This window comes from Festucalex cinctus, chromosome 7 (assembly GCF_051991245.1).
Source record: "Festucalex cinctus isolate MCC-2025b chromosome 7, RoL_Fcin_1.0, whole genome shotgun sequence".
Taxonomy (NCBI): domain Eukaryota; kingdom Metazoa; phylum Chordata; class Actinopteri; order Syngnathiformes; family Syngnathidae; genus Festucalex; species Festucalex cinctus.
The window spans coordinates 1,351,627-1,374,350 of NC_135417.1; the positions used below are offsets into that span (position 1 = coordinate 1,351,627).

Sequence of the window (22,724 nt, forward strand, 5' to 3'; positions counted from 1 at the left end):
CCTGCTCTGGCATTGTAGCCTGTCGGCCAACCCCCCCCCTCACTTTTCTTTCTCTGCAACCAACCCCAAGCAGGCCAGAACTGGATAAATCACTTTAGTCATGGACATGCGGATCTTGGGGGTTTCATATCACCGCGTGGCCTTAGCTGAGCATTTTAGGCCAGGGCGGCTGACAAATTGGCTCTGAACAACAGCAATTGGAATGTCACAGCCTTTGTTTTATAGTCAAACCCCCCCCCACTCGTTTCGTTTGAATAAATTCAGACATATGACAGTGTTTATATTGCCAAATACTGTGATGGATGCAAATGAGCATGAAAACTGGACAAATGAAGATAGGAACAAAAGTGGACTATTATATTGCTACTTTAATAAGCATACAGCTGTTTTTTTTTATTTTTTTTTTATATATATATATATATAAAACTTTTTAAGGAGTTCAGACACATTTCCCCATATTGGTGTCCTAAAGTGATGCATTTTAGTAAAGTGGTAAATTCCTATGGACAGTTTATTTAACACCTTATTTTGGCACTGAAATTACATTTTAAGCAATGCAAAGTTTAACATAAACACTAGATGCAATATTTTGCCATTAAACGAATTTTGTGCACTAAAAATGCAGAAACTTTGGGGGTGGGGAGTCTTTTGGCAGAGACGTTAATATTTGCTTCATATTTTGTCACAAGAGTGGTATATTTGGCCTGGAAAGTGGTAGTTTTCCAAAGAAAGGCAGTAAGCATGCACTAAATGCAACAGTTGACCACAGAAAGTTGTGTTTTGGAATAGAAATACTACAGTTTACAAATCCTATGTTTGGCCCAGGCAATTGAAGTTGTCCCACAGAAATGGCAAATATGGCCATTAACATGCAATCGTTGGCCACAAAAAGATGCTCAAAAGTTAGCAATTTAGCGAGAAAATTATTTGAACTATCTTTCTGTAGTTAACAAGTCAAGAACAACTGCACAGTGCACAGCTGCCATGATTACAACGCAAGCTCTGTTTGCGATGCCATTGGCTACAAGCGCGATCGATAGATAGGGTCGGACCAATCGACGACGTTACTGTACATCACCGCTGTCCAATCACAAGCCGGTGAGCTGCCACTTGTGCCCGCCTCCATTAGACGTCAGCTAATAGTCTATCCGAAACAAGTCATTTACTCGAGTGGACGAGATGGGATGCACACATCCGTAGTAGTCTCAGCTAAGCTTTTAAATAAGTTATCAAATTAACTTTAAGCTGCTTATGTTATGATTAAAGTTCGACTTTGCATTTGTACGTAACTTAAGGTAAGTTTCACATCAAAACACGTCTCTTCGTTGCTGTTTTTCTTCGAGCGCAAGAGTCGAGTACACATTCACCCACACACAAAAAGAGGAAGGCTAACATGTTGTGCTAACTCTTCCTCCACTCCAGCAGCAGCAGCTGCACTTTTTCTATCCCTGTTTTCGCTATTAGAAGTTGGTCTCTTGGGGAAGGATGTCAGTCCCCAGCAACTCGCTCCAGCAGCCCCGGGTCAGGCGCAGCAACGCTGGCTCTCCGGGTTCGTTCGGCAACGGCGGATGCCGCCTGCACCCGCTCCGCGCCACCGTTCCATACCAGCTGCTGCGCGGCGGACAGGGCAGCCCGACGCGGCCACCCCACAGCCTCCACGGCGGGGCCGCCGCGGGCAGCCGAGGCTCCAGTCCCCCCTCCAGCCCTACTCTCCTCTTCCCAGGAAACAAGCAGGGGTTGTCGCCCGAAAACAAGGACGCTTGCTGCCCACCGGACTCGCCCGTTTCCAGAGGTAAACAACGCTCAAAAAGTATGTCACGCCACGTTGTAACTCATTTACAGCACACACGGTCGACTCTTACAGAGACAATGTGGAAACTCAAACGTCGAACAATTTGAAGTTTTGGGGGGCGGGGAGACTTGGAAGTTTAAATCATCTTCACCAAACAAAAATGTAGTTTTACCAGAATTCTGGGGGGTGGAATGTTGCTAAAATTTTGAGTCATACTCCTACCTATCATCACTTGAGACAAAAGTCTTATTCAAAGCACAGAAGTTAAACAATTTGAAGGTGAACTTTATTTTATTTATTTATTTATTTTTTTAAGTTGGTGTTCAAATTATTATCACCAAAGACTGACATGTGATTGCTAACTATTTAAATTCAAAAGTAGAAGTGTTTTGGTTAAATTTGGAAGACTTGGCACCAGATTTGGAGTTGTCTTACCAGTATCAGTAAAGATGAAAAGTATAACCCCCAGTGACTTGAAAGTTAAACAATATGAAGGTCAGTCAACAGGTTTCGAGAATTGGGAGTTCTGACCATCACCGCCAATGAGGAAAGTGTTATTGAGGACTATAGAAACCCACAAGTTAAAAATGTGGAGATCAACCAGAATTCCTGGGGAACTTGTGCCTTGAATTGTGGTGTCCTAAACATCACCAAAGACAAAAGCGTAATGATAACTACAGAAACAAAAGTCGAACTATTTGAATTTCAACCAACGTTTTTGGTAAACTTGGAGTACCATCTTAACACCAAAGATGGATAATTATGGAAAAAAAAAAATTTAAGTTAAATGACAATTTGCAATTTCAACTTTTTTTTGTGAAATGAGAAATGTCTGAAGATGACCATTAAACCCCCAAAGTCAAACAAGTTGAATTTAAATATTCTGGGAAAATGTACCTCAAAATTTAGAGTTGAAGCTAAAAACAAAAGTAAGAACCTCCCAAGTCTGCATAGTTTCAAATCCAATCAACTCGAACAACTTGTAGTTGAACTGTTATCTGGAAAACTACCTCAAAATCATGCAGTGCAACCCATCAAAGTTACCAGACAAAAGTGTGATTAAATATAGAAACCCAAAAGTGAAAATATTTGGAGTTCAACCAACATTTATGGGAACATTTGGAGTTCAAACCACCAAAGTTATTCAAGGCTGATGTTCAATGTTAACCATCATACTATGCATGACACTTGCAGACATGCCAATGAATTAATCTGTTAGAAGCCTGTGTTGAGTTGTTGGCAGTGTAGTGGTTCACGTCTGACTCAAATATCACTGGTTTGGCTTGTGCTCCCACCACATGATTTGTAGGTGGGATGCCGATAGCAATAAGTGTGTGACACCTTGGTCCTGACAACTTATGGACACTTTTGTAGTGGTTCACATAGTTGACTTCCCACTCAATGCGGTACTGGCTTGGGCTTCTACCACAGGATTTGTAGGCGGACAGACTTTTTTTTTTTTTTTTTTTTTTTTTTTTAAAACCTGCCAATGAATGAAGCTGTTAGGACAGCTGGGTCAAGTTGTTTACAATGTATTGGTTCACATAGCTGGCTAATTCCCCACTGGTTTGGCTTGTTTTCACTGCATGATTTGTAGGCAATATGTGCAACACCCTCTTCCAGCCAACTGTTTGACACTTATGTAGGGCTACTCGCAGAGTAGTGGTTCACATAGCCGACTCCATTTCCTCTGTGTCTGTCATGGCTTGTTTTCAATGTAGGATTTATACGCTGATCGAAGCACAAAACTTTTTTTTTTCTTTTTTTTTTTTCTTTTTTTTTTTTTTTTTTAAATCTGGCAATGAATGAATGAATGAATCTGAGAACATCCGTGTGTAGAGCTTTTGGCAGTGTAGTGAGTGGGTCACATAGCTGCCTCAAGTCCCACTGGTTTGGCTTGTGTATTTACCACAAGATTTGAAGTAGAAAACTTTTTTTTTTTTTTTTTTTTTTTTTAATCTGATTGAAAGAATATGTTAACACTTGTGTAGGATTGTTGGCAGGGTAATGATTCACATACTGTAATGTCAGTGACTCAATTCCCACTGGTTTGGATGGTGGTGTTGGTTATGGCGGAATAACCATAGCAGTGCAGCATTTGTTGTACACCTGTGCAGAACCAATGGCAGTGTAGTGGTTCACATAGATGAGGTCAGAACATTTTTAAGAAGCCCTGGCTTGTTTTCAGCACAGCATTTATAGCTGAATACTGAGAGCAGTGTGGCACCAGTTTTCTGCCATTGGCAGCGTAGTGGTTCATGTAGCTGACTAAATTACCACTTGGTGTCTAGCTTATTTCCCGACAGGATTTGCAGGAGGAAAACTATTAGCAGCTCAATTTCTTTACACGCCAATGAATGAATGAATGAATGAATCTGTTAAGACAGTTGTGTAGCATTGCTGGCAGTGTAGTGCTTCACAGAGCTGACACTTCCCAGTAGTTAGCCGTTTTGTTTTATTTTTTTCTCCACAAAACAGGATTTGTTGGCGGCAGCAGAGCATTCATCTGTAGGACACCTGTTTTAGGGCTGTTGGCAGCGTAGTGTTTCACATAGCTGATTTTAGTGTTTATGTTGTGGTATCAATTCATTTCCAAGTCAATGGCTCAGTCCCAAGATGTAACCATGAACAGGATGGCTAAATATTGGCCACACCGTGTGTTAGTGGTTAACACGGCTGCCTCACAGTCACGGGATCTGGATTCAAAACTCCTTTGGAGCATCATGTTTTCAGTCCGGCCTCTCAAAGGCGCTCTTCAAAAAATATTAACATCACATTCTCCCAACTGGGATGGCCAACTACCTTGATCAGTGTAGCGTGCGCGGCAGGAAATGAGAAGGGGCACTTGTCTTCTCCTTCCACAACAGGGCGTCCATTTCCCTGCTCGACCGCATACCGAGCATACCTCGGTCTTCAGAGCCGTGACCTCTCACCTCCTGGCCGGCGTGCCGTATCGGCGCCACCTTACTGTCAAAAAACACCCGAGAGGCTGATAATGGAGTCCACACACATGCCACCATTAGTTTAGTCTTGGCCTTGGATTCGGCACTGTGATACTCCAATCTCCGCTTTGCTGCAGCTGCCTTCTGTCTTCTAAAATTTGCATTTTTTTTCCCTAGTCCCACTACAACAAAAGTGGTTCTGTTTTGAAGCTGAAAACCAACCGCGCCAATTTCAGGAGGTACTTTCTGCACCACGCAGTGGAAAAGAGGCATAAATGTGTCATATTCCACATGTTGCCTGCATGACATCACTCGGCCAACGCACTTTTTTGCCGCAACAAAGAGTGTCAACAAAGTGCCAGCTGTGCTGAAAGGCTCCCATTTCATTGTGACCCGGCTCAAAACTGCAGAGTCGGACCGAATGTGAAAAGCGGCGTCCAAACGGTCGACCCGCTAAAACGGCCGCAGGTTGTTGTTGTTGTTGTTGTTGTTGTTTTTTTAAATCGCCGTCGTTGGCACACCTTTGTTTTTTCTTGCACCGACTCGTCCGCACTTGCTTGTTTTGTTGGAGTTGAACTTGTGCAACCATGCTAACAAAGCTAGCCGGTCTTTCCTATTTCCAGCTGAGGGACACATGCTGAAGCCTTCTCTCATCATTGCAGCCAACATTAACAACAGACTCAGTTTTTAGATTTAAGGAAAGACCATTAAAAATGGCCTCCTTCCACACCTAAACTGGCATTATTTATGCCTTTATTTATTCATTCAGAAATAGTCAAATTGAGACCCAAAGCAATTATACATGAAATATTGCAAATCTCAAAATATTAGACAAAAAAAAAAAAAAAAGATTAGAAAAATACAGTACCTCAAGACACTATTGGACGTATGTGCATTTCTCGCCTGTGCTTTTACAGATTTTGTTTTCACCTTTTTGCTATGGAGTGAATAAACCCCACTCGCTTCCCCCTGGAAATGCGGGCTCGACTCATTCCCCATGTCCACTAAAGGGAAAGTTTTTATTACATCTCCAGCCTGAAAATAATCACTGTTCATCCCCCAAAAATCGCGACGCTTTGATCGTCTTGGCCCGGGCTCATCGGGGGAGATTATTCTGGTCTGGCAAGTGCGGAGACGGTGGAAAATAACCACAATCCCCTGTTCCGAGAGGCCTGGCCGGCCCTGTATCAATATTGATGGAAATGTAGCCCGCCGTCTTTGTTCGGGGAATTGCACTGTAGCCCAGGCAGCTTACTTAGGCCATACCTTTGCTGGACCGGCCTCTATGTTCTACCAACACTGGCTTGTGTGTAGGAGACAGACAGAGGGGGGCCGCCTCATGTTTAGAGTGTGTAATTGTGTATACATATACAGTATGTGTACACAGCAGGGACGGAATGTGCAGCTTCTTTATTGGTCATCATATACAGCCCTTGAAAGGGCCTAATACTGGAGTTCCAACCTGGCAACCCTAATGCACTTCTTGTTGTTAATGTCTTTGTGTGCATGCACTATTTAAGCGCTTCGTGTGTGTGCGTGCGTGCGTGTGTGTGTTATTGCAATATGTGCCAAAATATTAGATAACAAAGAGGGAAAATATAAAATAGACAATAGTACAATAATACCAATTGTGAAAAAAAATGATCGTACATATCTGTAGGGCTGTTATAATTTAAAAAAAAAATGATTACGCTATCTATTACTCCAATGTGTAAAAAAAATAAAATAAATAAAAAACATAAACCATAAGTATTTGATTAAAAAAAAAAAAAAAAAAAAAAAAACTCAAAATGAATCTGCCCGTTCCAACCAGGCGAACTTAATGCACTTTTTATTGTTGGGCTAATGTCCATGTGTGCATGCAGTATTAATAATGCACATTGTGTTTATGAGCTGAGATGCGGTTGGCATGACATCATGGAACCGATTTTAGCTCGGTTGTTTGCTCTGCATGAGCATCATTGCACAATTGGTTTTTAGTCCATGTTGAACTTTGTCGTTTTGATGCAACTCCAAAAAACCAAAACTTTTCCCTCTGCACTTGTATGCTTATGGATGTGTTGCTAAAGATAGAAAGGGAAAATTGTTTAAATTGTTGTTTTTTCCCTTATTTTGCTGAGTGTTATGAGCCATAATTTGATGTGCCATTGCTAGAGTGAGGCAGGAAAAAAAATAGAGCAATTCAGGTACTGTAATGCCCAGGTATGTGGGCAAGGAGAGCCATAGTCACGGATACACTTAGACATTTGAATTATGCAATGAGTCAAAAATATAAATACAAACGCGCAGAATTTAACTGACCAAATTAACTCCTGATGTCGCTCACTAGTTCAAGAAAGAAAAATAGATCCTCTTTCCTGTGCTAGATTGTACTCATTACAGTAGTTATATTTTATAAAAGCAGTTTGTTTCTTAACATTCTTTTGTTCTTCTGTACAGTCGAAGCAAAAAAAGCTTGCCGTTTTTCAGATGGAATTAAACTTCTAAGTCTACGTAACCACAATGAACTTATTTACAAAAGGTTTAATTAAATAAGTAACGCGTTTCTCTTTTCTGTACATTGTGTCTGTTTCTATCAGAAAGGTCCAAGTTGCAGATGCGGAGCTCCAGCGCCATCCGACGGACATCTTCCCTGGACGCCATCACCGGGCCATACCTCACCGGACAGTGGCCCCGAGATGCGCACGGGCCCTACCCCTACTGTATGAAAGACAAGTCCACTCAGGTACACTCAAACAAACTGATGGATGGACATCTTGTATCAAGTGTGAATGCGTTTTGTATCTGAATTGATATCATGATACTTTTTTAGGTATGAGCATGATTGTCATGTGTGTTTTATGTTAGGTGTGGATACATTTTATATCAAGTGGGAACAGGCCTGAACATGTTTTAGACCAGGTCTGAACGGGTCTTAAATCAGTTCTGAAGCAGTGTGGCTAACCTGGCCCTGGGATTTACGCCCTTTATCGTGTGAACTAAAAAAAAAAAGAAAAAAAAAAGTTTTTCCTGTGGTGTAAGTGTAGGTTATTGTGACTTGACGGATGATTATCTAAACAAAGTGTGCACTCCATTTGCTGCTGAAATGTGAACTTTTGCTGAAGAGAGAGCGATCCACTCGACAATCCTTGAGTAAATACGTGTATAAACTTCCCGTCAGCGATTGGTCAAAGACCACTTCCTGCTAACTGTACACAAAAGGACCTAGGCCTTTTTTCATACCCCCAGCTATGCTGGTGGTTTGCACCTGTCCCCCAGAGTGAGGACAAATCCCCCTGCTCGCCACCTGGCCCTCGTGGCCCCGTGCAACGCCTTCCCTTTGTGCGCGAGAGGGCCCATAGACATGCTAATCGCCTCGGGGCCTAATACACAACGTCTTTATGAACACGAGGAACCCCCGCACAAAGGCCGACTCATCAAACAGCTTCGTTTTTATTTATTAATTTTTTTTCCTCCTCTCAATTAAAACGTTGCACTCGAGCACCACCGCACATGATCGTGGCTGTATGTTCGACTACTAAGCCTTGTGGAGGAAATCACCGGTTCAAGAGATACAAGTGGAATACCAAAACAATCTCCTGGCACATTCCTCAAATATGAAAGCAACATCCAGCCTCAAAGACATGTGGACTTTGTCATCCTGTATGCTTTAAAAAACAAAAAGATCTCTGCTGTAAAGTACATGTACACCTATTATAAAACAGCCGGTATGAAACACAATCACACCAAATATAAAAGACATTCAAAGCTAATACACAACACCTGGAGTAAAGCACATTCATGCGTACTACAAAGCACCCTGTATAACAGGTTTACCCCAGCTAATATTAAAACGTGTTCATGCCTGATACATGACACCTGGTATTTTTATTTATTTACGTATTTATTTTTAATTGTTTTAATTTCCTATGGCAAAGAGCTACACTTTGAACACATAAAATCCATATGACATGTTTACACCACATTTGCAGCTAATAGTAAAACATCATGCCTAATATAAATAATGTTCAGACCACATTCATACCTGATATCGCACTTGATATAATAAACCGTTTTACACCTGGTTATATACAATCACACCCAATGTAAAATATGTTCATACGCAATATGAAACATTCACACACGGAGTGAAACACGTTCACACCTAATTATATAATACCACACCTGGTTATACGCATTTGCACTTTTTTGATTCAGCACGTTTGCGCCGTGATATTAAAACACTTTCACTCCGGATATAAAACATATTCGCACGTGACTTAAAAAAACAAAAGTTCACACCTTGTATAAATGTGCGGAACAAATATTAAAATACATTTAAATCTGCATTTACATTTACATGTACTTAAAACATTCACGCCACAGTCACTAATATAAAACACATTCACACCTGGAATGAAGCACATTTTCATCCAATAATAAAACATGTTTACACTTGGAAGTAAAGTGGTTTACACCTGATATAGAACACTTTCACTCCTAAAGTGTTCACATCTGATATCATGTTTACACTTGAAATGAAACATGTTCACTCCTGGCATCAAACTTTCATATATATACCTATATATTTATACCTAGTATAAAATATGTTCACACCTAATATTAAAACACATTCACATCTGGTACAAGAAAACATGACCACACCTGTTATAAACCACGTTCACAAACATTCGCACCTAATACTAAATGTTGTTGAGTTCAGAAGACTACAAACGGTGTAATATGTATGACAGGCCATGAATGTGAACCACATCTAGACCACATTCACACCTGATTTAAAACATGTTCACATATGATATAAATCACATTTACTTTTTAATATAAAACACATTCACAAAGGGATCTTTTTTTCTCATGTAGACGATAGAACAGTGTCATATGCATACCAGTCCAGAATTTAGCCCTGGAGAGCACACCATGAGAAACAATTCTGTTGTTACCGTTTACATTGTACATGTAACTTATTCCGGATGTGGTTTGAAACGAGACCTCCCACACGCAAACCAAACGGACCTTGTTTTTGACCTGTATTTTATGGTGGGTGGCTACGCTCGCTGATGTTCAGACATGAGTGGCAAACAAAGTCGGCCTCCTCCTTGAAGCAACCTTAGTGGCGTGCGTGTCCCGGCGTGCAATCTAAACAATCCGACTTTCATAAAAACCGGCGGCCATGCTGATTTCCTGCTTTGGATTCTTGAGGATGTCGCCTGCGTGCTGCTCTCTGGGTGGGATCGCTTGCGGGAAGCGTTTATCTGCATGCTGGCTTGCTATCTGGCCTCACACTTGCTGCTTCAGGCCAAAAGGAGCGCACAAGTGTGACGCTCGGCACGGGTGTTCTCGGGGCCTCTATTACTCGCAAATTGTTATCTTTTTCGGCAGGGCTGGCATCCTGTAATGTGAAAATATTAGCTCTTCACTTCAATGGAACGTTGCGTGCTCCACCTGGGACAGTAAAATGCAGAATGCAGTATGGAGACAACAGGCTACTACTCAGTTAGCCACAGTAATATTAGTTGTTCTTTGCAGAGGATAAAATTTATATATGCCTGTGGGTGTGCTATATTATCATTGTACTTATGTCGTTCTACTGGTTGTGTTCAAATAACGATAGAAAGTTATAACACTACAACCCTGACGCGAGTCGTAAGCCCGTCTGTTGTTTTGTATTGTTTGTTAGCATTGAGCTAAACGGCCTTGTTAGCCATAGCTGAAGCTACTGTATGTTGGTCTATTTCATCCCTATTTACTGTGAATTGTTTACTATTTGCCAGACTAAAGCTAGTCTATGCCAAAATTCACCCCCCGAAACACACGTGCAGACTAACTGAGGATGTTAATGATGTCACTCATGAGGCCCCACCCATTAAAGGCACAATACAACACAACAGATGTCATACAGGCTATAGTCCCAACATATTGCAATTATACTTGATAAAATCAATTTATTTCTTTACATTATAACTCATTACGTTTTTATACAATACAGTGCTTCTCTTTACACATAACAAAATGTTCTTTCAATTAATTTGAGTAATATTGATATGAAATCGGAGTAGAATGTGTCACAAGCTAAAGAGGTGCCATTTATACTGTACATTCACAAAAGAGACTGCACATCAACAAACAGGGATTTAAAAAAACAAAAAAAAAAAACACTCTCCTAATATGTGCCTGATGGCTCATCATTAAAGTATCTTTTGTCATTTGCATTAAACTTTTGCAAATCTGCAATTCAATTAGAGGGGGGGGGAAGACACCATTTTGGGTCTGACTCCGTCTGGCAAACCCTGGGCCAGATTCACGAGGCGTTTACAAGACGGCGTGAAAGGCATCAGTGTGTCCAGAAGCATATCTGAGAGCACAAACGAGGAAATGGAGGAATTATGCAAATGTATGCAAAAGCAGTGCAAAAGCAGCAGTTGCTTGCGCCTCATTACGGCCGTCAAACAAACCCTTCAAAGTTACAGCGCACGTTTTTATGCCCGTGTGAAATGTCGGCGTGTTGGCATTGCCGCGTGTTTGACATTTTACGACGAGTGTACAAGTCTCTCCTTGTCTCTCGTGCGGGATATCGCAATATCGCAGTGCAGACGACCTCACTGACTTCTCAAGTACACAAGTACCTTGATTTTGTTAATATTTTGAAGCACATACTAAAATACAATTTAAAGAAATAAACCCGTTTGATTAAGTCTAATCAAGTATGTTTTTTGGGGAGACCTGTTCTGTTATTCGCCCTAAGACTCACAGCTACCCTGTTATTGTGTCAAAGGACCTATGTTGATGTGAATTGAGGAGCTTCCTTTAGACAAAAGTAGTGTTAGGTTTGTTCACGTGGGCATCCGAGGGACGCATAATGATGTACTTTGGTGTGTTTCAGACTCCAGGCATGTGGATGGACGAGGGAGCGGACCAAGGGAGTCCTCACCAGAGGTCCGCCTCCTGGGGCAGCGCCGACCACCTCAAGGAGGTAGACGCACGCACGCGCTCACATTTTTACACTCTCAGGCTCACTCGCTTTTAAAAGTCACTCTCCCACTTTTCTCAAATGCACACTCTCTTTCTCACACATCTCTTTCCCCCTTAATCTCTGTCATTCTGTCACTCAGTCCCTCGCTCTTGTGCACACTCTCACACTCACTCTCAACACGCTCTCCCCATCGCTCACACACTCGGGCTCACTCACAATATTCACACTGTTACACTCAGTTGAACACTCACGCGCGCTCTCAATTCATTCTCTCACACTCACTCGCTCTTACGTCAACTCACTCTCACTCACTCTCTTATACATCCAGCACAGTATCATTCACTCCTTACTTTCTCACACACCTATAGTCAATTGTTCTCGCACGCACATCCTCTGCCTCATTACTATCATACACACTGCACACTCTGTATCTCTCACCACGCTTTCACTCTCACACACTCAGGCTCACTCACAATATTCACTCACTCTTACACTCACAACCATCCTTGTACATATATCTTTGTGAGGACATCCATTGACATAATGCATTTCCTAGAGCCTTACCCTAACCGCAACCATCAAAAATGATTGCCTAAACCTAACCCCAACCATAACCCAATTCAAACCTAAACTCTAAAACCAAGTCTTGACCTTCAAAAAGAGGTCTTGCAAAGTGAGGACCGGCCAAAATGTCCTCACTTCACAAAAATGTCCTCATTCTGTTGGATAAAGACGTATTTTGGTCCTCACTATGTATTATGTACAAGAACTTAAGCACTCACGCACCTCAATTCATTCTCACACTCACTTGCTCTTACGTCAACTCACTCTCACACACTCTCACTCTTATACATCCAGCACAGTCTCATTCACTACTTACTTTCTCACACACCCACACTAAATAGTTTTCACTCTCTCACTTTCTCGCTCACATTATCCTCATTACTATCGTACACACTGCACACTCTATCTGGCAACACACTCTCACGCCATCACTCTCATGCTCACTCACTCTATTCCTCATTCACTCAGTCACTTAATACACTGTTACACTCACTTTAGCACTCACACACGCTCTCAATTCATCCTCACTCACTCATTCTCAAACGGCCTCTCATTCACTCCGTCTCTCACACAGAAACTCACTAGCTTCCTCTCTCATACAATAGGATACACTCGAGAAAAGTCTCTCACACTCTCTTGAACTCTGTCATATACTCTTAACTCATTCTATCACAATCACTCTCTCACATTATGTCTCACACTCACTCCCTCTCTGATCCTTACTTTGGTACCCACTGTCACACAAACTCACAATTACTCACATCTCATTCTTACACACGATCACAGACACTCTCGCACAGTCTCATACACACTCACTTTCTCACTCTCACATTCTCTTAAATCATTCTCACATTCAATTCTCATTCTTTTCATTCATTCATCCTTCCTCACTCTCCCGCATTCGCACTTTAACTCATCTCTCTCACATGTCACTCTCACACACTATCACAGAACACCCTGGCACAGTCTCATACTCACTTTCAAACTCACATACTCTTAACTCATACTCAGTTCTCATTCTTTTCATTCATTCATCCTTCCTCACTCTCACACACGCGCACCTTCACTCACCTCTCTCAACACTCTGTCACTCACGCACACGCCCTCTCACGCTTGCTTTCACACTCATTGACTCATACACCCAGTCCCTTACACTCTGACCATCTCACTCTCACTTTCTCACACTCTTTCATGCTTGCTTTTTCTTGCACTCACTCTCACATATTCTCCTTCATGGTCACTTCCACAATGAAACAGGCAGCTGCGGCGACACGTGTTTTTGTCATTTATCTGGAGCTTTCACTCCACACGTGTTTTTTTGTTTTTTTTTCCCCCCCACTCGTGGTCGGCCTTCGCGTCGCTTTTTCCTTTCCTCCGCTATTAGGTGTCCAGCTGTTAAATGTTAACGTCCTTCTCTTCCTGAAGCACAACTGCACCATTTTGACCGAATGTGTGTGCGCTACATTTAAAGTGCGCCACTCGCTGCATGTGTGGGAGTGCGCAGAGAGAGAGGCGTCTTTGTGGTGGCGAGCGGTGAAGACCACACCTTTTGTCTGCACAGCACAAGTGCGTCTTCTCAGGCCCATAAAGGGCATCCTGTTTTCGTCTGATACAGAAGACCCCCCACCGCTACTCGCGCCACCCCACCCTGCTTAGTGCACTCGGTTCATCATCACACGTCAATGGCCCACTGACATCATGTCCTGCTTTGTTACTGACTTTTTTTATGGGTCCAAAAAAAAATATATGTTGATTTGGTCATGTTTTCATGGCCCAAAAAACCTTTTGGCATGATTGCGTCATCATATTAGGTCATAATGACATAATGACTAGCAATATGGAAAGTCCACATAATTGCCTTTAATTTGTCGTATGATTCGACGTAGTTTGCTACAAATGCATTTTTGACAATGATACTGGGGGGATATTTTTCGTTGACTTATTCAAGCTTTTGTCAAATGTTTTGAGGAAAAATAACTTGGTGAAATCAAGTGCTTTCCTGCTAATTTGCGAGTTTACCAAGTGGTGTGGAGAGGGATTAACAATAATGGGCCTTTAGGTTATCATATTAGGTCATTATTGATAACATAGCCACAGATCAGGAAAGGCCACATCATTCCCTTTTTAATTTTACATTTGTGTTTTGTTGCAAATCTTTTGTGCCCCATTTTTTTATTTTCCCGTCTTGTTCCTTCCTACTTGAGCCATGTGATGGAATGTGTGCCGTCGTGCCCTTCTTCCAGCAGATCGCCAAGCTGAGGCTGCAGCTCCAGCGCAGCAAACAAGGGAGTCGGCAGAGCAAAGAGCGAGACGCCACGTCTGGGATGCCGCACGCCGCCGCCAGCGCCGCCGCCAGCCCCTCACAGGTTGGTTCCATGCTCTCACATCAAACCATCATAGCGTGGTTTCATTGGAAAGAAATAGTGCTTTGTCATCATCTTGTGACATTTGCAGGAAATTTTAAACATTTTTGGGTTAGGCCAATTACCGGTAGTCATTCGTTTTTAATACTTTCAAGTGGAGTATTGAACAACAAACATATTCAACCAAACGATGTCGTCTCACATGCGAAAAGCCGTAAATGAGCTAATAAGTAACATGGTTGTGTTTTGTGTAACAAAAGCATGCTACTTTAGCACATCCAAAGAGAGCATACAACAATACTTAACGTATATTTGTCTGTATTGTCTTTTCTTTGTGGGGATGTCGACTAGCGTTACGTTATGTTGCTGTCTGATCCCACACTTATCATATGTTTTTTTTTTTTTGCCCCCTCTTCCTCTTCAGCATAAGGGATCTTCTTGTTCTTTGTCCGCAAAGTCGCTGATCTGCAGAGTGCCGAGCAGCGTGGAGGCCATCAACCACGAGCTGGAAAATGTCTTCATCAGACATGATTGGGAGCACGGCATACAGGTACCGCAATACGTCAGATGGGAGGTAGGGGGCGATATTTTGAAAATAAGAATCTAAGGTCATGATATAAAATGTTAACGTAATGGGATGCAATTTATACTGTCTTATGAAATTTGGGACATTCCACGCCACAATTTTTCTTGAAAACAAATGGGACTTGATTATTGTATTGCATTAAAAAAAATAAAAACTTTAATTCTTAACAAAAAAAAACAAAAACAAAAAAAAAGGAAATTAAAGGACTTTCTGTAGAAAAAAAAAAAAATGAAATTTGGGACATGCCACGCAGCAATTTCTTTCTCGAAAACAAATGGTACTTGATTATTGTATTGCATTAAAAAAAAAAAACTATCAAAAATGATTTAAAAAAACAAAATTACTGTTTTATTATAAGGTTTTTTTTCTGGAAAAAAATCTAAACGTTTTATTTATATAAAGGAAAGAAATTTGCTGCCAATGATGAATTTACTCTTGAAAAAAAATATGCCTTTTATTCTCGTATCATTTTTTTTTAAATAAAAATAAAAATATATAAAATATATTTATATACAGTTTTCTACATATACCTTGTGCAATACTGTACTTTAATACCTATGTGTAATACTTTGTATACTTGTGCTCTTTTTACATTTCTTTTTGCTAAAACTTTATATGTGCATTTTTTTAATAACTTGATTACCATTTTCATTGGTAGCTGCTGTAATTTTCATCATAAACGGATTCTGAAAACAATTATTGAGAAATCCAACCTTTTTAAAATGTAATTTTCATGAACGTTCCAAGCAATGTGTACCACCAGACGCGCAACCGCGTTGACCGAAGTCTTGTCTATGCAACAGTTCACGGACGCGGCAGACGGCCGTCGGGCTCCATTCCCGCTGCACCGCTACAGCAACATGGGGGAGACGCGAGACACGGACACCCAGGCCCCCTCCAGCGGAGAGTCCAGCCCGTCCCCCCGACCTCACAGCCCCCAACACCTGCACACCCCGGACGGGAGCCCCTCGTCCTCTGCCGATGATGTGGACAAAGGTTAGCAGCTCTTGCCAATACTCGATTGAAGTCCTACTGTATCATCAACCTGTTCATCATATATCATTTGAATATAATAAATCATAAATGGAGGAAATTGTAAAAAAAAAAAAAACCAAACAAACAAAAAAACATCTATATGATTGCTTAAAAATCCATAAGTATTGTATGTATTTGTATTTGCAGAAGGGACGTGTGGCTCTCCACTGCCCAAGTTTGCCACATCCCCCAAACCCAACAACAGCTACATGTTCAAACGGGAGCCACCAGAAGGCTGCGAGAGGGTCAAAGTCTTTGACGAGATGCTGTAAGTTAACTTTTATTACCTCGGAGATCACTTTGAAATACATCCTCAGGTGAGGAAGAAGCGGTTAAGAAAATGGATGGATGGATGTTAATCAAGGCTTATGTTTTTCCCAGGTGTGGTCAATCAAAAGGCTTCCCACTCTTCTCATGTCCCGACAAAAACAAGGTGAACTTCATCCCTCGAGGTTCGGCGTTCTGCCCCGTCAAACTGCTCTGCTCGTCCCTCTTCTCGCCCGTGTCCTGCGACGTCGATGACGGTCTCCAAGGCAACGACAACCAGTCTCAGGACGCGCCCGACTCACCCGACAGGCAGGAGGCAGAGGCGGTCGTCGGTGGTTTCTCGTCAGGAATATGAAAGCCGTTGCCACATTATGAATGCGACAAAAAAAAAAGAAAAGAAAAGGAAACAAGCTTTGCACTCCGTTAATCCCAAATCAAGCTACTCATGTCCACACATTCACGAATATTTCACATTCATTCAGTCACAAAAGTAGTACTGTAAAATGACAACCCTCAAATATTTTACTGGAATTATGTGTAAAAGCTTTCAATTACAAAGAAAAAACAAAATAAATAGAAAGTCGCTGCTAGTGTTTCACGTGAGCGGAAAAAGTAGCACTTTGGCCAATCAGGACACAAGGTGTAGAAAATGTCTGAAAATATTTGTGTTTGTGTGGACATGCCTTTTAGTGGGGCTTCTTTTACTTCCTGTCCCCCCGCTGCTCATGAAACTTGAGCCTGGACTGCCGATTTCTGTGGCAACAAAAGATTCACACCAAGCTTTGTGCTGGCCAATCAGTGTCTTAGTAGACAACAACACTGTTGCTCTTGTTGTTCTACATAATGGGACGACATGAGTAATCTTGCTCGTAGTTTTTTTTTTTTTTTTTGTGGACATTCTTATCCTTTTAAAGCGAGTGACCAAATGAATTTTTGCCTCCTTTTTTAGCGAGTCTGAATCTTCTCCTTCGGCCAACGGGCACAAACCTGTTGACGCATTCCACAGCGGTCATGCTGCATCATGGGTAACCGCGAACGCCGGCCCCACCCCTTTAAAGTGAAAAATGGACCAAAGCAAAGTGCGACAAAACAATTGGCTGAGGAGTGAGGGCACCTGTGTGCAGTGGCGTAGCAACATTCTCCAGGGGCACCAAGCAAAAGAAGGGATTGGGTGCCCCGGCGGCCATTCCGAGTATACGTAGTACGTCATTTTACAATTGCACATGTGCATCTTCAATAAACAATCACCATAAATTGTTTTGTTCAAGTGGATTGTTTTGTTTTAGTCTAACTTTAGCAAGAATCCTTCGAAGTGAGTCATAAAAGTGAAAAATAAAATTACTAATTGCATGGTTGTTTAAAAAAACAAAAAACGCCTTACTATACATTCGGCGGTAAAAAAATAAATAAAATAAACGCCTTAATATACATGGTTGTTTAAAAAAAAAAAACGCCTTACGGTGGTCGTTTAAAAAAAACAAAAACGCCTTACTCTACATGGTCGTAAAAAAACAAAACGCCTTACGGTGGTCGTTTAAAAAAAACAAAAACGCCTTACTATACATGGTCGTTTAAAAAAACAAAACAAAAACGCCTTACTATACATGGTCGTTTAAAAAAACAAAACAAAAACGCCTTACAATACATGGTCCTTTAAAAAAAAAAAAAAAAAAAAACGCCTTACTATACATGGTCGTTAAAAAAAAAAAAAAAGCCTTACAATACATGGTCGTTTAAAAAAAAAAAACAGAAAAAAAAACGCCTTACTATACATGGTCGTTTAAAAAAAAAAAACAAAAAAAAAAACAAAAAAAAAAACGCCTTACTATACATGGTCGTTTAAAAATTTTTTTTAAAAACGCCTTACAATACATGGGCGTTTAAAAAAAAAAAAACAGAAAAAAAAAAAGCCTGACTATACATGGTCGTTAAAAATAAACAAAAAAATGAAAATAAACGCCTTACTATACATGGTCGTTTAAAAAAAAAACCCCGCTGTACTATACATGGTCGTTTAAAAAAACAAAAAAAAACAAAAAACGCCTTACTATACATTCGTCCTTAAAAAAATAAATAAAATAAACGCCTTACTATACATGGTCGTTTAAAAAAACAAAACAAAAAAAAAAAACGCCTTACGGTGGTCGTTTAAAAAAAAAAAAAAACGCCTTACTATACGTGGTCGTTTATAAAAAAAAAAAAAAAAAAACGCCTTACTATACATGGTCGTTTACATTTTTTTTTAAAAAACGCCTTACAATACATGGTCGTTTAAAAAAAAAACAAAAAAAAAACGCCTTACTATACATGGTCGTTAAAAATAAACAAAAAATAAAATAAACGCCTTACTATACATGGTCGTTTAAAAAAAAATCCCGCTGTACTATACATGTTCGTTTAAAAAAACAAAAAAACGCCTTACTATACATTCGTCGTTAAAAAAATAAATAAAATAAACGCCTTAATATACATGGTTGTTTAAAAAAAAAAACGCCTTACTCTACATGGTCGTAAAAAAAAAAAACAAAAAAAAAAAAAACACCTTACTATACATGGCGTTTAAAAAAAAAACCCGCCTTACTATACATGGTCGTTTAAAAAAACAAAACAAAAACGCCTTACAATACATGGTCCTTTAAAAAAAACAAAAAAACAAAAAACGCCTTACTATACATGGTCGTTTAAAAAAACAAAACAAAAACGCCTTACAATACATGGTCCTTTAAAAAAAACAAAAAAACAAAAAACGCCTTACTATACATGGTCGTTAAAAAAAACAAAAAAACAAAAAAAACGCCTTACTATACATGGTCGTTTAAAAAAAAAAAACTGAAAAAAAAAAAGCCTGACTATACATGGTCGTTAAAAATAAACAAAAAAATGAAAATAAACGCCTTACTATACATGGTCGTTTAAAAAAACCCCCCCGCTGTACTATACATGGTCGTTTAAAAAAACAAAAAAAAACAAAAAACGCCTTACTATACATTCGTCCTTAAAAAAATAAATAAAATAAACGCCTTACTATACATGGTCGTTTAAAAAAAAAAAAAAAAAAAAAAAAAACGCCTTACGGTGGTCGTTTAAAAAAAAAAAAAAAAAACGCCTTACTATACGTGGTCGTTTATAAAAAAAAAAAAAAAAAACGCCTTACTATACATGGTCGTTTAAAATTTTTTTTTAAAAACGCCTTACAATACATGGTCGTTTAAAAAAAAAACAAAAAAAAAACGCCTTACTATACATGGTCGTTAAAAATAAACAAAAAATAAAATAAACGCCTTACTATACATGGTCGTTTAAAAAAAAATCCCGCTGTACTATACATGTTCGTTTAAAAAAACAAAAAACGCCTTACTATACATTCGTCGTTAAAAAAATAGATAAAATAAACGCCTTAATATACATGGTTGTTTAAAAAAAAAAAACGCCTTACTCTACATGGTCGTTTAAAAAAAAAAACAGAAAAAAAAACGCCTTACGGTGGTCGTTTAAAAAAAAAAAAAAAAAAACGCCTTACTATACATGGTCGTTTAAAAAAAAAAAAAAAAAAACGCCTTACTATACATGGTCGTTTAAAAAAAAAAAACAGAAAAAAAAAACGCCTTACGGTGGTCGTTAAAAAAAAAAAAAAACGCCTTACTATACATGGTCGTTTAAAAAAAAAAACGCCTTACTATACATGGTCGTTTAAAAAAAAAACAAAAAAAAAACCGCCTTACTATACATGGTCGTTTAAAAAAAAAAACGCCTTAACATGGTCGTTTAAAAAAAATAAAAATAAAAAATAAACGCCTTACTATACATGGTCGTTTAAAAAAAAAAAAAAAAAAAAAACGCCTTATACTATACATGGTCGTTTAAAAAACCCCCCAAAAAAAACGCCTTACTATACATGGTCGTTTAAAAAAAAAAAAAAAACGCCTTACTATACATGGTCGTTAAAAAAAAAAAAAAACGCCTTACTATACATGGTCGTTTAAAAAAAACAAACCAAAAAACGCCTTACAATACATGGTCGTTTAAAAAAAAAAAAAAAATGCCTGACTATACATAATAAACAATAATAAACAAAAAAAAAATAAACGCCTTACTATACATGGTCGTTTAAAAAAAAACCCCCGCTGTACTATACATGGTCGTTTAAAAAAACAAAAAAACAAAAAACGCCTTACTATACATGGTCGTTTAAAAAAAAAAAAAAAAACGCCTTACTATACATGGTCGTTTAAAAATTTTTTTTTAAAAACGCCTTACAATACATGGTCGTTTAAAAAAAAAAAAAACGCCTTACTATACATGGTTGTTTAAAAAAAACAAAAAACGCCTTACTATACATGGTTGTTTAAAAAAAAAAAAAACGCCTTACTATACATGGTCGTTTAAAAAAACAAAAACAAAACGCCTTACTATACATGGTCGTTTAAAAAAAAATCCCGCTGTACTATACATGGTCGTTTAAAAAAACAAAAAACGCCTTACTATACATTCGTCGTTAAAAAAATAAATAAAATAAACGCCTTACTATACATGGTTGTTTAAAAAAAACAAAAAACGCCTTACTATACATGGTCGTTTAAAAAAACAAAAACAAAACGCCTTACTATACATGGTCGTTTAAAAAAAAACCCAAAAAAAAAACGCCTTACTATACATGGTCGTTTAAAAAAAAATCCCGCTGTACTATACATGGTCGTTTAAAAAAACAAAAAACGCCTTACTATACATTCGTCGTTAAAAAAATAAATAAAATAAACGCCTTACTATACATGGTTGTTTAAAAAACAAAAACGCCTTACTCTACATGGTCGTTTTAAAAAAAACAAAAACGCCTTACTATACATGGTCGTTTAAAAAAAACAAAAAAAAAACGCCTTACTATACATGGTCGTTTAAAAAACAAACAAAAAAAACCGCCTTACTATACATGGTCGTTAAAAAAACAAAAAAACAAAAAAAACGCCTTACTATACATGGTCGTTAAAAAAAAAAAAAAAAGGCCTTACAATACATGGTCCTTTAAAAAAAAAAAACAGAAAAAAAAACGCCTTACTATACATGGTCGTTTAAAAAAACAAAACAAAAAACGCCTTACTATACATGGTCGTTTAAAAAAAAAAAAAAAAAAAACGCCTTACTATACATGGTCGTTTAAAAAAAAAAAAAAAAAGGCTATACATGGTCATTTAAAAACCAACAAACAAAAAAAAACGTCTGACTATACATGGTCATTTAAAAAAAAAAGAAGAAGAAAAGAAACAAAAAAAAAACGCCTGACTATACATGGTCATTTAAAAACAAACAAACAAAAAAACGCCTGACGAAACATGGTCATAAAAAAAAAAATGCCTGAATATACGTGGTCATTTAAAAACAAAACAAAAAAACGGCTGACTATACATAGTAGGGGTGTTAAAAAAAATGGATTCGGCGATATATCGCGATACTACATCGCGCGATTCTCGAATCGATTCAATAATCGGCAGAATCGATTTTTATTTTATTTAATTTTTTTATTTATTTATTTATTTATTTTTTTTAGGATTCACATCTTGAGCATGGAAGAATGTTATATGAACGGAACATTAAGCCTTAATATTTTATTTTAATGCTGTTCAAACATGAAACAGATTACAACCTCTATAAGACTGAAATTTTTCAGATAAATAAATAATACATTTTCATATAAATCTTACACTCTACAAGCTTACTGATGAGTATCTTCTAAATTTGAATGAAAAAAAATCGCAACAATCGACTTATAAATTCGTATCGGGATTAATCGGTATCGAATCGAATCGTGACCTGTGAATCGTGATACGAATCGAATCGTCAGGTACTAGGCAATTCACACCCCTAATACATAGTCATTTAAAAACAAAAAAACGCCTGACTATACATGGTCATTAAGAAAAGGAAAAAAAAAAAAAAAACAGTATACATGGTCATTTAAAAACAAACAAAAAAATGCCTGACACTACATGGTCATTAAAAAAAAACAAAAAAAAACGCCTGACTATACGTGGTCATTTAAAAACAAATAAAACAAAAAAACGCCTGACTATACATAGTCATTTAAAAACAAAAAAACGCCTGACTATACATGGTCATTAAGAAAAGGAAAAAAAAAAAACAGTATACATGGCCATTTAAAAACAAACAAAAAAATGCCTGACACTCCATGGTCATTAAAAAAAAACAAAAA

At 38.6% G+C, this 22,724-nt stretch overlaps 1 protein-coding gene across 3 annotated transcripts; it reads left to right on the top strand.

Moving 5' to 3' along the window:
* Positions 1–448: 448 nt before the first annotated feature.
* glcci1b (glucocorticoid induced 1b) lies at positions 449–17,773 on the top strand. 3 transcript variants are annotated; one of them, XM_077526822.1, is made up of 9 exons: positions 449–1,295; positions 1,423–1,792; positions 7,314–7,459; positions 11,615–11,704; positions 14,515–14,634; positions 15,056–15,181; positions 16,021–16,213; positions 16,400–16,520; positions 16,634–17,773. In XM_077526822.1, the coding sequence occupies exons 2-9, from the start codon at positions 1,486–1,488 to the stop codon at positions 16,872–16,874; spliced, it is 1,344 nt and encodes a 447-aa protein (XP_077382948.1). In that variant the 5' UTR covers positions 449–1,295; positions 1,423–1,485; the 3' UTR covers positions 16,875–17,773. The 3 variants fall into 3 exon arrangements, with proteins under 3 accessions (XP_077382948.1, XP_077382947.1, XP_077382945.1); XM_077526821.1 differs by having other exon boundaries at positions 450–1,295; positions 1,426–1,792; positions 14,512–14,634; XM_077526819.1 differs by having other exon boundaries at positions 451–1,295; positions 14,512–14,634.
* Positions 17,774–22,724: the final 4,951 nt, after the last annotated feature.

Coding starts and splice junctions, on each gene's coding strand:
- glcci1b (XM_077526821.1), top strand. CDS start 1,486: ATGTCAGTCCCCAGCAACTCGCTCCAGCAGCCCCGGGTCAGGCGCAGC. Junction 7,460..11,614: donor TGAAAGACAAGTCCACTCAG/GTACACTCAAAC, acceptor GGTGTGTTTCAG/ACTCCAGGCATGTGGATGGA. Junction 16,214..16,399: donor TGCCGATGATGTGGACAAAG/GTTAGCAGCTCT, acceptor TTGTATTTGCAG/AAGGGACGTGTGGCTCTCCA.